Source organism: Lithobates pipiens, unplaced genomic scaffold (genome assembly GCF_037356315.1).
Source record: "Lithobates pipiens isolate NorthernLeopardFrog02 unplaced genomic scaffold, aLitPip1_a1.2 Scaffold_11, whole genome shotgun sequence".
Classification (NCBI taxonomy): Eukaryota; Metazoa; Chordata; class Amphibia; order Anura; family Ranidae; genus Lithobates; species Lithobates pipiens.
This window is the reverse complement of record NW_027507696.1, coordinates 18,004,624-18,022,038: the sequence shown is the minus strand read 5'-3', so window position 1 is coordinate 18,022,038 and position 17,415 is coordinate 18,004,624. Positions and strand designations below refer to the sequence as shown.

Below are 17,415 nucleotides of genomic sequence, written 5' to 3'. Positions count from 1 at the left end.
ATATTACACTACGTATCTGCATTTTTTTCTGTTTCAATATTTTTGCATTTAAGCATTTTGTATATTAAGTATTTTTTTTGCAAAAGAGAATACAAAAGTTACAACAAAGAATGCGGATTATCTACCATGTAGATTACATACAGGATAGGTAATAGTCCAAAAATATGTTCGTATCTGCATTTTTTTAAATATGTTTTGTTTGTGAATGCTTTAATCGTTTTACCTGGTAATTCCTGACCCATAGTCCCACTGATTAATCATCTCTGTATTAAAGCACTTTGCACATCCCTCTTTGCCTTATTAAATAAAGGTCATTCTGTTAATGTAATATCCATATGTAATTGTTATTCATCATAATGAATTGGAATTGCTCCCTGCCTGTAAACCAACTATTCTTCCCTCGCTCTCTCTCTGTTTGATTCTATTGTTACTAATATATAATTATCTTGTCGTACTTCTATGCAGAGCTGCATAGTGTGTTTGCTAGTTATAAATAATCTCATGTCATAGCACACATTTTGCTGTCTTTCTGGCTTGCTTTATTATTTTTTTTAAGAACGCTGAAAATGTAGCCGTGCAAGCTCAGACCTCAAACGCATTAAACGTATAAAAAAAAAAAAAAAAGCTTTATTCTTCACGTATCTGTTTAAAGATGTATGGAGGAGAGAAGACGTGACTGTGGTTGATTTCCTTTACAAAGGAGAGAAGGAGTTAAATGGCACTGTGTGCCACCCCCAACCCCTCGCCACTTCCCTTATTCTCTCTCTGCCTCCTTATATCTTACACACTCTCCATCTATCCTTCTCTCACACCAACACACATAAGCAGTGTCTCTCTCCCTGGCTCACACACATACGCAGTTCCCTGTGTCTCTGTACTGCTATCCAGAGTGAGAGACTGACACACACAGCAGTCCACAAAGCAGCAATATAGGCAGAGCAGAGATGTCAGCACACCATTATAGCATTGGCGACATAGGCTCCCTATACAATCTTCATACACAGAGCTAATTACATTCATGGAAATAGTGGCATTCTGCGTACACCAAGGGGATAGGTAAACGTACGCGTATACACAGGAATACAAACACACCCCGCACCTACACACCGTATTCTGAATAACGGATTTGGCTCATAGGAGCTGCATGCAGCTGATGTTATGACAGAGCAAGAAATGCAGCAGCCATGAACCAGCTGTGTATGGAGCCCTGCAGAGCACTGCAAGGTGAGTGAGCGTTATCTATCTATCTATCTATCTATATATCTATCTATCTATCTATCTATCTATCTATCTAGTCATCCTATACAAATCCATGTCACTGCCATTATCTTTTATCTACATTGTCATATACTGCTTATATATTGCCCCCTGATCCTTAAATTAGCATCGTTATCTGTGTAATTGCCTCCCTATACATAGCCGTTGTACTTGTACGAATCGCCAATATGAAAGGTCATGGGTCACTTCATAAGTAATTACTCGTAAGCCCTGACTGTGAATGGCCTAACACTTTTGTTGACATGCAGATGGCCCCAATAATCACATAACCTTGACTTACATTAAATAAGCATTTTTTTTTAAATTATATATTATAATATATTATATTTTTTTGTACTGATCCAGCACATACTAAACTAAGTGTGAACAGCTTATATTGTAGTTATATGAAGCACTGTTCTGAAAGTCAGCCTCCTGTTGTCTCACTGTAGTATATAATGTGTGGGTTGTGAGATTATTTTTGCTCCACGTAGCAGTGACTTATTCATGGCTTGCGTCCATGCATTATCTGCCATGGTTCCATTTAGCAGTAAAAGTGCCTACAAACTCATGGTGCATAGCTCAGATTTCTTGCTAGATTTTTCCATCGCATGTAAAAAGTATCAATATGCTCACCGCATTGTCTCACACTGTCTCCACAGACAGCATTAGACAGCTGCTGAGCCGGGCTGGAGGAGAGTTTCGTCTCCAGAGAGTGCAACTGGAGACCAGACCCAGAAAGCTGGAAGACAGGATCCTGGTGAGTAGCAAATGTGTATTACTGCACTATCCCCTGGATGGCTGTACCTGTCATGGAAAATATCTTAATGTCCACTCTAGAATCATAGCTTGCTTTTGTAGAATCATAGCTAACAAGGCCTAGCTTGCCTTCAGGATTACACTTTTCTAGTGTAGAATCTTGGCAGGATGTTGGCAGTAGGGAGGAAACCACATAAAAGCAATAGTTGATATATACCCATGCCAACCAGACAGGCTCGGATCACTATCTACTGTAAAATAAATGTCATTAATATCGGTATCAATCTGTAGTCCTTATCTGCAGTGTCCCTTCAAACAAGGCATCTGCACAGAGTGAAGGGTGCATGCCATATCAGAGATTTGAGGAGTGTGGGTAATGTACTGTCTCTGTCTATACACCTGTTACCAACCCACATTCAGGATTTGTTTTTTTCCTGTAGGATTCTTAGAGGACACCTTGAAGTATTCATGATATAGTCAGTAAATTGTTTAATACTGCAGAGCATATGGTAGGCTTTTGGTTCTTTTTCTTGAAAGAACTTTCTTGAGATCTGATCCCTGTGGCAGCATGTGTAATGTAACCTCTGTATTCACCATTTTTGAAGTTTGAAAAGCTAAAGTCAATTAACAACTAGAGAGTGGTATCAGCAAGCACTGATGTCGTGTGAGGACTGGCATCTTGGCACGAAGCATGTTTCCTTGGCAACCCGTTGGCTTTACTGCTGCAGATATATCTGTCAGCTACCATTTCATTGACGTGAACCTGAGCTTTTTAAATGTGGTTAACTGAACCGGAGCCACGTCTTTGAAATCCCAGGTGTCAGTTTTGGTTGTTGCCCAGCTCTAGTTCTAACACCTCATCTGGAATGTGAATCTACAAGTTGTTCACCTTGAATCCAAATTAATAGGCTTTTAAATACATTAAAACAGCAGTAATAACGTATTAACAAAAGAAAGTTAAATAGAAATTAAATTCTACTGCTAAGTTAGGTCTATTGAAAATATAATGGAAAACATTAAGAGGTTGGGTGCTTTGACTACATACAGGGTATATATATAGGAGTAAAATGTCATGTGTTAACAGTATCGTGTAGCTAGACTAGTGAAATCAGATCTTTTTTTGGTTGATACGGTTTTCTTTCAGTCATTGACATTTTAATACTGTATCCAGTACAACTGTAACTGACCAAAGATGCATATAACATTGCAAGTATAGAAAGTATAAGGTAAGACGGCGGCATTAAATGGTACAGTTTTGCAAGCAATGCTCTTGCTTCAAGCATCATTTGTCGCAATCAGGATTTTTTTTGTCCTCTTCAGAGAGAAATAATTAGCATATCCAGCTGTTGAAGGTTTTCATCGTTTAACACTGAGATTTTCCAACTTAAAAAAAAAATTGTGTGCAAGCAGGCTCCAGTTTTCCACAGATGGAAGGGAATTGCTTTGCCTGCTCTACTTTACGTGTCAACCTAATATAATAGAAGGCCCTGTCTCTCTGTTAACAGATAGCTCCCCAAACATTGTTCTCTACCATCTATGGTCACCTGCAGGGCCATCTTTAATATTTATGGGACCCTGTTCAAACATTTTCTTGGGCTCTCCCGAATCCACTCATCAACTATTTTCTGGCAGTGCGTGCTTAAGGGCAAGCTCATTTGGTCCCCACAACAATGAGTGGGCCCATGGGCAGCTGCCCCTTTTGTCCTGGGTTAAAGATGGCCCTGGTCACCTGAAAACTAATAAGCAACCCTGACAAATGAAAACACCAGCTCAGTTTGGTACAGGGAGTATATTTGGTAAGCAGTCAAACCTATAAATATGGTTTACATATTGCCCTTCCTGCCGAGCCTAATATGTGGGTGGGGCGAGGGGGGATTTAGTCAAGTCTAGCAGGCAGCGATGAGCTTTGGAACTTAATGAAGCAAAGCTGATTAAAATAACCTCACAATACTGTACAAATAGCCTCCGACACACCCGTTTTTCAAGTGCCAGACTTGTTCTGTAGAGCTGAAAACATTTCACAGCTTAGCAAAGCTGTTTCTTCATCTCTAATGAGTGTCAGGAACACAGCCCAGCATTTAAAGCCAATTAAAGAACTCTTACCTTGTAAAACAACCCATTCCATTTAAAGGAGAAGTTCACCTTTTCAAAAAAAGTTAAAATAAATGCACTCTTTTTTGCAGGTTAAAAAAAATGTGCATTTATTATTTTTTTTATTATTGGGAGGCTGTAAATCAGCAGGTCATGGGTACAATGCAAGGCTATTGCAGGTTGTCGGTGTAAACTGTCTGCTCGTACCTCGTACTGGCAGGCAGTTACACACTGGGGGAGATTAATTAAAACTGGTGCATTCAGAATCTGGTACAGCTGTGCATAGTAACCATTGAGCTTCCAGCTTTTATTGTAAAAGCTTAAGACCCCTTTCACACTATAGCACCAAAGCGCCGGATGTTTTTGCCATGCATTGGAAGCGTTTTAGCTGCGATTTTTGGCCGCTAGTAGGGCGGATTTTACCTTAAAAGGTAAAAAGAGCTTTCAAATGCAATGGGCAGGGGGGGTTTCGGGGTGCTATTTACAGCACTCCCAACCTGTCCCAAAGATGCTACTTTTAGGACTTTTTATAATGTCCTGCAAACGCAAGCACGAAAGCACACACTGCAAAGAACGGGAGGCAACTTTCAGGCACTTTTTAGAGGCTATTTCTAGCACTAAAATGCCTGAAAACTGCCTCGGTGTGAAAGGGGTCTAACTGAAGAAGCTGAAGTTAGAAGTTTGGGTTCCTGGAGAACTTCTCAGTCGGTCGCCAATTCTATAGAACTATTCTATAGACGGACTGCAACTAAATGAGGAGGGTGCAGATCTGCTGGGATTGAAGAGGGCCAAAAAGTTAGAGAGGTTTTTAAACTAGGCGATGAAGAGGTAGAGATAGTCAGCAATGAACATATTCCAGAGGGTAGTATTAAACCCATGGTATGTATAGTAACTATAGTAAGTCCTATTTGCAATCTTGGAACACCCAATAAGAGGACAGTATGTGACCGGTCTAAACTATGTGGCATGTTCCCCAATGCCAGGAGCCTGGTGGACAAGATGGGTGAACTAAAGATACTGTTGAACGAGGAGGATTTAGATTTTGTGGGAATTTCAGAGACCTGGTTCAACAGCTCTCATGATTGGCTGGCAACCATTGAAGGGTATTCCCTTTATCACAGGGATAGAGAGGGTAAAAAAGGGGGAGGGGTATGCCTATATATCAAGAATAATGTACAAGTGAATGTGGGAGATGACATCAATTAGGAGTGCAACGGATCATCACTGATCCGTGATCCGAACGGGTCACCCGCTCGGATTGGCACACTCTGCGATCCGTGGAGCGCTCCGCGGTCTTGGCCTTAGGAAAGGAAGAAGTGGCTGAGATAGGCTGCAAAACATCTTCAACTTTGCAGAACAAGTCCAGTTGAATGTGGCTAACTTCTACCAGCTAACCTATGAACTGGATAAATGAGAACTTTCACAGCTTGAGGCATTTTCTTTTTTGTGTGAATGGTTGGTGCAATTGGTATTAATGGAAACATTTTTCATCAGGTCCTTGAAATGTTTTATGTCCTGATCTTAGGGAACTTTTTCACTCTCTATTGATTATTGTATTGGATTTCACTTTTATGATCATCGCCAGACATTTTGGGAAAAATCCAGAAGCAAACCATAAGGGAATGTATTGAGATGTCATCTCAGATATTTTCCAGCTAATACACAACTGCCTCTTTCGGATCATAGGTTGTTTTTGTGATGCTTAAATAGTATGTGTTGCTCTATAGTATCCTACTAGTGACATTCAGAATAAATTACATAATTCATAAGTCCATCTCAATACCCTATATTGTCAAAAGTATTGTGACGCCTGCCTTTACACACACATGAACTTTAATGGCATACCAGTCTTAATCAGTAGGTTTAAATTTTGAGTTGGCCCACCCTTTGCAGCTATACCAGCTTCAACTCTTCTAGGAAGGCTATCCACAAGGTTTAGGAGTGTGTCTATGGGAATGTTTCACCATTCTTTCAAAAGCGCATTTGTGCGGTCAGGCACTGATGTTGGACAAGAAGGCCTGGCTTGCAGTCTCCATTCTAATTCATCCCAATGGTGTTCTATCAGGTTGAGGTCAGGACAGTGCAAGCCAGTCAAGTTCCTACACCCCAAACTCACTCACCCATGTCTTCACATCTTTTACATTGCTTTGTGCACAAGTCCATTTGTAAATAGTACATCCACCAGTGCTCTGTTTAACACATATTTCCACCACTTGTGCTGGTGGAAACACTTCCACCTTTCAAATGCGCTTACCAAATTTTCAGACCCACGAAAGTTAAGGTCAAACAGACTAATTACATCAATCCCCACGGCTAGTGGTTCAAAATAGCTCTCACCAAGAGAGGAATGTTGTCCCATCAGCATTTTTCATGTTTTTTTGCCTCACAACCTGGAATTAACATGGATTGTTTGAGGATTTGCATAATCTAATTTACAGAACATGCCCACAACTTTGAAGATTTTTTTTTAATTGTGATGCAAACAACATTTTAATTGTGATGCAAACAAATAAGACAAAATAACCGAAAAAGTCAATGTGTATAACTATTCACCCCTAAAGTCAATATTTTGTAGAACCAGCTTTTGTGGCTATCACAGCTCCAAGTCGCTTTGGATAAGACTCTGTGAGCTTCATAGTTTCATAGTTAGCAAAGTTGAACAAAGACACCAGTCCATCCTGAGTGAGTATCTACAATTGTCCCTATCCCTGTACATTGCACTCACATCAGTCCCTACCCTCAAGGAGCCCACAATTCAAGGTCCCCATTCATATACTAGGGCCTATTTTGGACAGAATCCAATTAAGCTACCTGCATGTCTTTGGATTGTGGGAGGAAACCGGAGTACCCAGAGGAAACCCACGCAGGCACAGGAAGAACATGCAAACTCCTGGCAGGAAGTGTCATGGTTGGGATTTGAACCAGCGACCCTTTTTGCTGCGAGGTGAGAGTGCTAACCACTACACCACTGTGCTGCCCTATAGCTTGCCACATCTTACTACTGGGATTTTTGCCCATTCCTCCTTGCAAAACTGCTCCAGCTCCTTCGGGTTGGATGGTTTGCGCTTGTGAACAGCAATCATTTTTTTTTTTAATCTTTTTTATTGATTTTTCATTTTCAATCAAAACAACACTAGCCCATGCAGGGGCCAAACATTATTTACCCACACAGGTGCAGGTCTCATATTACAGAATCATACCGTAACTTGAATTCTATGTACGTAAACAGCAATCATTAAGTCTCACCACAGATTTTCTATTGGATTGAGATCTGGGCTTTGACTAGGCCATTCCAACACATTTACATGTTTCCCCTTAAAGCGGTTGTATACCTGCTGACACTTTTTTTTTTAATACCCCTGTAAGGCAAAAGGCATAATGAGCATACTAGCTCATTATGAAAATACTTACCTTAGACCGAGGCATCGGTATCTCACCTGGTCCACGCCGAGGGAGATGACATGCTGCCTCGGCGTATCGTGGTTCCAGGGCTGGGAGTGGCTGGAGCCGTGATGTTGTCACTCCCACGCATGCGTGCAGGAGACTTCTTTCCAGCAAGGTCTGGCATCTGCCAGGCTTTCAGCTGAGAATCCCCTGTGTGCATGCGCCACTGCAGTCAGTGGTTATTGTCGTCCTATGCACAGACATTCCAGTCTCTGCTGTGGAAATCTGCAGCTTCTACAGGGTTGCCTTAGGTCTCAGTGCTGCCTCTCTGATTAATGCCCTCCTTGCCCGGTCCATGAGTTTTGCTGTGGGGCCATCTCTTGGCAGGTTTGCTGATGTGCCATATTCTTTCCCTTTTCCTTTGGTTATGATAGATTTGATGGTGCTCCTAGGGATCATCAAAGATTTGGATATTTTTTTATAACCTAACCATGACTTGTACTTCTCAACAACATTGTCCCTTACTTGTTTGGAGAGTTCCTTGGTCTTCATGGCAGTGTTTGGTTAGTGGTGCCTCTTGCTTAGGTGTTGCAGCCACTGGGGCCTTTCAAAAAGGTGTGTATATGTAATGACAGATCATGTGACACTTAGATTGCACAATGGTGGATATCATTTCTCTAATTATGTGACTTCTGAAGGTAATTGTTTGCAGCAGAGATTTTTATGGGCTTCATAACAATGGGGGTGAATACATACACATATACCAATTATCAGTTTTTAATTTCTGAAAAATAGTTTTATGTATATATTTTTCTAGTTTTTCTTCACCAACTTAGAATATTGTGTTCTGATTCATCACATATAATTCAGATTTAAAAAACATTGAACTAAAGGCTGTAATTTAACAAAATAGGTAAAAAGCCAAGGAGGTGAATACTTTTGCAAGGCACTGTAATTAGCCTGTTTGACCTTAGCTTTTGCGGGTCTAGAAATTTTGTAAGCGGATTTGAAAGGTGGGGTTGTTCAAAGCACAAGTGGTGGAAATATGTGTTAAACAGAGCACCACTGGATGTACTATTTACAATTGGACTTGTGTACTGGCACTTTTTATATGTGGATGGACTTATGTAATATTATTTTGAATATCACTAGTAGGATACTATAGCGCAACACATTATATTTAAGTCTTTTATGTACTGTATCCAGTTTCAGTTTTTTGATTTATTGATTTATTAATTTTTTATCAAGTATTTGTGTGTTCTTTTATGGAATAGGGAGCACTTAGCGCAGTGTTTATATTTAATTTCTGTTTTTGTGATACAGTCCAGTGTTACCTCTGCCTGTAAAGTCCATGCCATCTTGCCTCTAGTAGCATGCCAAAAGTTTTTTTTTTTTTCAATTTAGTTTTTTATTTATTTAATCAACCAGTGAACACAATAACAAGAAATCTCGTACAGACCATAGGTAGAATACATTATGTCACTCAAAAGTTTATTTTCCACAATATTAGTTAAGCATTTGTTGACCAAGATATTTAAATATATAAACAATATTAAGGAATTATTTGATTTCCCTGGACAAAGATTCATGATAATTAGGTGGTTCACTCTGTAATATATATTTAATGAAACAATCTTGGTATTTACTAACAAATATCTAACATCTTTATGTCCAAAGAGATGATTAACCAAGGTCATGCTAATTAGTCTGTTAGCCTGTTAACTATGAAACCCTTCAAATTTTGGAATCAGGATAGGTCACCAGCAACAAAAGTGAAAGCCGCTAGTTATGGCTACACCAATATCTGTCTATTATTAGTAATGGATGCCAGGCAGAACAATAAATCTTGTCTTAGACATTTCAGAGCAATGGTTTGTGTACACTGTGACCATCTTGCAACGTCTCCTGAGCCAGCTCCTATTTCGAGCAATAGAGGAGGGAAAGGAGGGAAAGGGAGCAGCACATTGTCTAATTGCTGGCAAACTAATGAGGAAAATTATTCAAAATTACCAATTTTTTGGTTTTAGAAGAATTCTCATTTTGGCTGGCATGACCTGCCCCATAGACCTTGGAAAATTGTGTAGTCCAGACAAAATTAGCCAAACTGGGGTTCTATCATTTTATGGCTATAGTCACATAGTGGAAAACATACTCTATCTGCAGGATCAGCAAAAGGTTAAAGGTAGATCATCCAGGCTGCAGAAACTGGTGTGAAATGCAGATTCTGAAAATGCTTGTATACTGTGCTCTAAAGAAGTATGAACTTCTGGGAATAATAGTGAAGCTAAGCTGGAGTTAAAGTTGAACCCCAGTCAAAAATATATAATTGAAATAAATATATGGGTACTGCTTTGCATTCCAATGGTTTCATAATACTTTGCACTAATCGAACTTTGCCCGAATTTTGCATCTTTTTTCGGACATTCGCATGTATCCGAATAACAAAATAACGAATTGCAATGAATACGAACAAAATTATAGCAGATATAACGAATTACTTTTACGTGATTCGGTAATTCATTAAAGATCTAATGAAAAAAAGGTCAACTCAAAGTAAATCTTACAGTCCAATCAGCTGATTAATTTTGTGCTGGAGGTTGGATTACTGGCAAAGTGCATTCCTGAGAACGGAGTGAGACGGGGGTTGTATTGTATTTGAGCAGAGGAGAATAGATGTTGTCATTGTGTGTGTTAAAAGATTCAATAAACAAACGACTTTCCAAACTATGAATCATTATCACGAATATATATACATACATAAATATTGAATTTCAACAAATACGAACAAAATTATAGCGCATATAATGAATGAATTCGAGATTCAGTATAACGAATATCGACACGCTACAGAAATAACGAATTATAAAAAAACGTATTAACATAACATGACGAATATAACAGAACAAAACTATGTATTTTACGAATGACGAACAGAAACTAAATTCAATTTTCCATTGTGCACAAGTCTAGTTTGCAGCCAGTTTTGAAATCCAGGCATCCTGTTCAGGTACTGTTGTCTGATTTGGATATCACCTTTTACATATTAGAAACACACTCCCTCAGTTTCAGAAATGGAATCAAACTATAGCAGTGTTTATCTTCAGAGTGTGTATATGGGAATGTTTGACCATTCTTCCAGAAGCACATTTGTGAGGTCAGGCACTGATATTGAACAAGAAGGCCTGGCTCGCAGTTGGCCCAACCTTTGCAGCTATAACAGCTTCAACTCCAGCCTGACCTTAACCTGATAGAAAACCTTTGGGGTGAATTAGAGCGGAGGCTGCGAGCCAGGCCTTTTCTTCCAACATCAGTGCCTGACTTCACAAATGCGCTTCTGGGAAAATGGTCAAAAATTCCCATAGACACACTCCTAAACCTTGTGTACAGCCTTCCCAGAAGAGTTGAAGCTGTTATAGCTGCAAAGGGTGGGCCAACTCAATATTGAACCCTACGGACTAAGACTGGGATGCCATTAACCACTTTCAGACCGGACCATTTTGCTGGTAAATGACCAGAGGTCTTTTTACACTTTGGCACTGCGCTGCTTTAACTGGTAATTGCGCGGTCATGCAATGTTGTACCCAAACAAAATTTGCGTCCTTTTCTTCCCACAAATAGAGCTTTCTTTTGATGGTATTTGATTGCCTCTGCGATTTTTATTTTTTGCGATATAAACGTAAAAAGACCGCAAATTTTGAAAAAAAATGATATTTTCTACTTTTTGTTATTAGAAAAATCCAATAAACTCAATTTTAGTCATACATTTAGGCCAAAATGTATTCAGCCACATGTCTTTGGTAAAAAAAAAGTCAATAATTGTATATTTATTGGTTTGCGCAAAAGTTGTCACATCTACAAACTAAGGTACGTTTTCTGGAATTTACGCAGCTTTTAGTTTACGACTGCCTATCTCATTTCTTGAGGTGCTAAAATGGCAGGGCAGTACAAAACCCCCCCAAATGACCCCATTTTGGAAAGTAGACCCCCTAAGGAAATTGATAAGAGGCATGTTGAGCCCATTGAATATTTTATTTTTTTGCCTCAAGCGATTGAATAATGACAAAAAAAAAATTTTTTTTTTTTTTTTACACAAAGTTGTCACTAAATGATATATTGCTCACACATGCTATGGGCGTATGTGAAATGACACCCCAAAATAAATTCTGCTGCTTCTCCTGAGTACGGGGATACCACATATGTGGGACTTTTTGGGAGCCTAGCCGCGTACGGGGCCCCGAAAACCAAGCACCGCCTTCAGGCTTTCTAAGGGCGTAAATATTTGACTTCACTCCTCACTACCTATTACAGTTTTGAAGGCCATAAAATGCCAAGATGGCACAAAACCCCCACAAATGACCCCATTTTAGAAAGTAGACACCCCAAGCTATTTGCTGAGAGGCATGTTGAGTTCATGGAATATTTATATTTTGCCACAAGTTGCGGGAAAATTACAAACTTTTTTTTTTTTTTTTTTTCACAAAGTTGTCACTAAATTATATATTGCTCATGCATGCCATGGGCATATGTGAAATGACACCCCAAAATAAATTCTGCTGCTTCTCCTGAGTACGGGGATACCACATATGTGGGACTTTTTGGGAGCCTAGCCGCGTACGGGGCCCCGAAAACCAAGCACCGCCTTCAGGCTTTCTAAGGGCGTAAATTTTTGAGTTCACTTCTCACTACCTATTACAGTTTTGAAGGCCATAAAATGCCAAGATGGCACAAAACCCCCACAAATGACCCCATTTTAGAAAGTAGACACCCCAAGCTATTTGCTGAGAGGCATGTTGAGTCCATGGAATATTTTATATTTTGCCACAAGTTGCGGGAAAATTACAAACTTTTTTTTTTTTTTTTTCACAAAGTTGTCACTAAATGATATATTGCTCACGCATGCCATGGGCATATGTGAAATGACACCCCAAAATAAATTCTGCTGCTTCTCCTGAGTACGGGGATACCACATATGTGGGACTTTTTGGGAGCCTAGCCGCGTACGGGGCCCCGAAAACCAAGCACCGCCTTCAGGCTTTCTAAGGGCGTTACAGTTTTGAAGGCCATAAAATGCCAAGATGGCACAAACCCCCCCCCCAAATGACCCCATTTTGGAAAGTAGACACCCCTAAATTTAGGGGTACACTAGTGAGACTAGGTAATAAATGGCGGGTGCCCTGAAACTATAAAAAAATAACTAACCAACCAGCGTCACCTGTAACAGTTATATGGTGATCACTGGTGAAAGGGTTAACTAGGGGGCAATCGGGGGGCTTTATGCGGTAGTATATGGGGGTCCCTGGCGCTATAAAAAGCTGCAGCGAACCTAAATACCTACCTGCCTAACTAGCGTCACCTGTGACACTAATACAGCGATCAGAAAAACGATCGCTTATTAGGCTGGGTTCACACTGGAGCGATGCGGGAACGCCACGAATGCGCGGCGGGTTCCCGCATCGCATGCCTCCCGGCGGCAGTTCACACTGCCCTATGCAAACTGCTGGGAGTGTCAGTGAAATGTTACTGACACCCCCAGATCAGTTCGCATATCGCAGTGCGATCTGCAAACTCGGATCAAATGGTGTGAACACCCATGCGATCCTATTCTGCTGCGGGCCAAAAAAAGGGTCCCGTGCGAATTTGCGGCGGGTGCGGCGGGTGTGGCGGGTGCGGCGAATGGCTGAACTCGAATCGCACAGAGATCGGATGTGATTTGCACTGCAGTGCGGTGCGAATCACATCCGTTCTCATAAACCGCTGCAATGTGAACCCAGCCTTAGTGACACTGGCGACGGGGGGTGATCACGGGGTTAAACCTTTATTGGGGGGGTTAGGGGGGTACCTTAGAACTAAAGGGGGCTAACCCTAACTGCCCTAACAGTTATTAGTCACAAATGACACCCGCCGGGTGATCAGGGGGTTAAACCTTTATTAGGTAATAAATGGCGGGTGCCCTGAAACTATAAAAAAATAACTAACCAACCAGCGTCACCTGTAACAGTTATATGGTGATCACTGGTGAAAGGGTTAACTAGGGGGCAATCAGGGGGCTTTATGCGGTAGTATATGGGGGTCCCTGGCGCTATAAAAAGCTGCGGCGAACCTAAATACCTACCTGCCTAACTAGCGTCACCTGTGACACTAATACGGCGATCAGAAAAATGATCGCTTATTAGGCTGGGTTCACACTGGAGCGATGCGGAAACGCCGCGAATCCGCGGCGGGTTCCCGCATCGCATGCCTCCCGGCGGCAGTTCACACTGCCCTATGCGAACTGCTGGGAGTGTCAGTGAAATGTTACTGACACCCCCAGATCAGTTCGCATATCGCAGTGCGATCTGCAAACTCGGATCGCATGGTGTGAACACCCATGCGATCCGATTCTGCTGCGGGCCAAAAAAAGGGTCCCGTGCGAATTTGCGGCGGGTGCGGCGGGTGCGGCGAATGGCTGAACTCGAATCGCACAGAGATCGGATGTGATTTGCACTGCAGTGCGGTGCGAATCACATTCGTTCTCATAAACCGCTGCAATGTGAACCCAGCCTTAGTGACACTGGCGACGGGGGGTGATCACGGGGTTAAACCTTTATTGGGGGGGTTAGGGGGGTACATTAGAACTAAAGGGGGCTAACTCTAACTGGCCTAACAGTTATTACAGTCACAAATGACACCAATGCAAAAAAAAAAAAATGACATTGGTGTCACTGTGACTGGGGGGCAGGGGTAATTGGGGGGGTGATCGGGGGGTAAAGGGGGGGTGTGAGTGTGCCTGGCATGTTCTACTGTGTGTGTAGAGTGTTGGTGCAACTCACCGATCCGCTCTCCTCCGTGTCGGAACGAAAAATACCGACACGGAGGAGAGAATACATCACTTCCTCTCCTGTGTTTACATTACAGGAGAGGAAGTGATGTCACGGGGGATTTCTATTCGTCGGGAGCGATCGCGAGGGGGTGGCCATGAATGAATGGCCGCCCCCTCGTCCCGGATCGCTCCCGGACGAAAACCGACCGCCGCAGGCACCGGGCGGGGGCCCGATCGGGCCCCCGACCCGCGGGAGGCAAGGGACGTACATGTAAGCCCTTATGCCTGCCCGTGCCATTCTGCCGACGTACATCGGCGTGCGGCGGTCGGCAACTGGTTAAAGTTCATGTGCGGGTAAACGCAGGCATCCCAGTACCTAATAATATAGTGTATATAGTCATGGGAAAAAGTAAGTATACCACATGAAATTGTGACATTTTCAACATATTTGCACATGCAAACATTAGATATTCATTAAAACAATGCTTACAGATTAATTACAGTTACACTGGTTAAAGTGAGGCAAGCTAATATTACCTAACAAAACACACACAGCTGCACTGAACACAGTGAGTAAGCACTAAATCTAAGGAATTCTACCACCTATCTAGGAGGGTGCTACATAGGGTTCCTTGCATAACCTGCAAATTTAAAACCCCTCCTCCCCCCATAACACTTCCGTGTGATTCAAAGCTGGGCTTTGACTAGGCCAGTCCCTAACCCTCCATCTCTTCTTTTTGAGGCATTCTTTGGTAGATTTACTGGTGTACTTAGGATCTTTATCATGTTGAAAGATCCTGATTTTCTGTTCAACTTTTGGACAGATGGCCTCAAATTCTCATAAAGTAAACTTAAAAAATATAATTATTATTATACAGGATTTATATAGTTTACGCATAGCTTTACAACTTTAGGGTAGACAGTACAAATACAATACACTTTAATACAGTAGGAATCAGAGGGCCCTGCTCCTTAGAACTTACAATCTATGAGGGAGGGTCAAGAGATACAAGAGGTAATAACTGTGGGGGATGTGCTGATGGAGAAAATGTACAGTTGTTAGGTGGGGGCCAGATAGGCTTCTCTGAAGTGATGAGTTTTCAGGAATCGTCTGAAAGTAGACAAAGTAGGAGATAGTCGGACAGATTGGGATAGAGCATTCCAGAGTATGGGAGAAGCTTGGAAGAAGTCCAGGAGGTGGTCATGGGATGAGGTGAAAAGGGAGCTAGAGAGCAGGAGGTCTTAGGAGGAGCGAAGAGGACGATTTGGTTGGTATTTTGAGAACAGGTTAGTGATGTAGCTGGGGGCCAGGTTTTGGATGGCTTTGTAAGTTACTGTTAGTATTTTGAATTTATTTTGTTGGTTGAGTGGCAGCCATTGGAGGGATTGGCAGAGAGGGGTAGCAAACGCAGAGCAATTTGTAAGGTGGATGAGCATGGCAGCAGCTTTCATGATGGGCTTAGCCTATTTAGAGGTAAGCCAATGAGGAGGGAGTTGCAGTAGTCGAGGCGAGAGATGACCAGGGAATGGATTAGAAGCTTTGTGGTGACATTGGTTAGGAAGGAGCGTATCTTGGAGATGTTGTGGAGGTTGAGGTGGCAAGCTTCGGACAGTGACTGGATGTGGGGCTGAAAAGATAGTCACTTGTAGATAATTTTTCCCTACAGTGGAATGATTGATTTCATATAATTTGTCATTCTTTTTAAATCCCTTGCCAGACATATAGGCATCCAAAACTTTCTTTCTAAGAGCCTTAGAGAGCTCTTTTGCTTTTGGCACAATAACACCACACACTTCAATAGTAAAGAAAGCACCAACCCTAGATATTTGAGGTATAAATGAGACAGGTTCCACATGCATACTACATAACGACATTCTAATCTTTAGCACCTAACCTGGGACACCTGATTCTAATTTCATGGAGTTAAAGGAGTGGTAAACGTAGGAGTGTACTTACTTTATCCATGTGACAAATCTGCCCTTTTGTTAATTTAGATTATAAGAATAAACACACCATGTCAATTTTATGTGTCACGTTCAAGCATATCACCTTTACAACTGTTTGTGTGAAGATCTAATGTTTGTCTGCTCGAATATGTTGAAGAAGTCATCCATTTCCATAGGTTATATTTACTTACTTTTTCACATGACTGTGTGTGTGTGTGTGTATATGTAGTTCAAAGCTCAGTGGTAGATGCATTTTCATGTAGTGAGTCCACATCAGACAGACGTTTATAGTTAAGGGCCTGGTAGCCCATGTTTATTAAATGATAAAAACAAAACAAAAGTCCACTCAGAAATCCCACACAGGGGTTTAAACGTCATTCAGACACAACTGAAAATACAAGCCCACCTGGTAAGCCCACTCTTCAACAGCACTACTTCTACAGGTACTGGTCCCTCAAACCACCAGCTCTTCCAGGCCCTCAGTCTTGGATGCACACAGCTTTGGGCTTCTTAAACGCACACAGACTTCAAGCCCCTTAATGCACACAGGGAGACTCACTAGGAGCCATTGCTCCAACTCCACCTTCCTTCCACCTTTTGCTTTCACCAACCCCTCGTTATATGGACTGTTTGCAGGCTTTCTTGTGCATCATCTTCAGAAGAGGCTTCCTTCTGAGATGACAGCCACTGACAGGCTGACAGCCCCCCCCACACTTTCAACCTCTGCAGTAATGCTGGCAGTATGTATACGTCTATTTCCCAAAGATAACCTCTGGATATGAAGCTGAGCACGTTCACTCAACTTCTTTGGTTGACCATGGTGAGGCCTGTTCTGAGTGGAACCTGTCCTGTTAAACCACTGTATGGTCTTGGCCACTTTGCTGCAGCTCAGTTTCAGGGTCTTGGCAATCTTCTTATAGCCTAGGCTATCTTTATGTCGATTCTTTTTTTCAGATCCTCAGAATGTTTTTTTGTCATGAGGTATCATGTTGAACTTCCAGTGAGCAGTATGAAAGAGTGAGAGCGATAACACCAAACTTAACACACCTGCTCCCTAGTTACACCTGAGACCCTGTAACACTATTGAGTCACATGACACCGAGGAGGGGAAATGGCTAATTAGGCCCAATTTGGACATTTTCACTTAGGGGTGTATTCACTTTTGTTGCCAGTGGTTT

The 17,415-nt window shown here is 41.7% G+C and overlaps 1 protein-coding gene across 8 annotated transcripts in view; it reads left to right on the top strand.

The window, feature by feature from the left end:
- Window positions 1–763: 763 nt before the first annotated feature.
- Window positions 764–17,415, top strand: part of CARMIL3 (capping protein regulator and myosin 1 linker 3) — a 145,230-nt gene continuing 128,578 nt past the window's right edge. For 4 of the 8 annotated variants that reach the window (XR_013270314.1, XM_077469093.1, XM_077469085.1 and 1 more), the window contains exons 1-2: window positions 764–1,224; window positions 1,920–2,017. Coding sequence is in view for 6 of the 8 variants with exons in the window: in XM_077469093.1 (XP_077325219.1) it covers window positions 1,185–1,224; window positions 1,920–2,017 (138 nt within the window). In the remaining 2 variants the exon portion in view is untranslated. The remainder of the gene's footprint in view (window positions 1,225–1,919; window positions 2,018–17,415) is intronic. The other 4 variants (XR_013270326.1, XM_077469110.1, XM_077469098.1 and 1 more) reach the window with 2 other exon arrangements.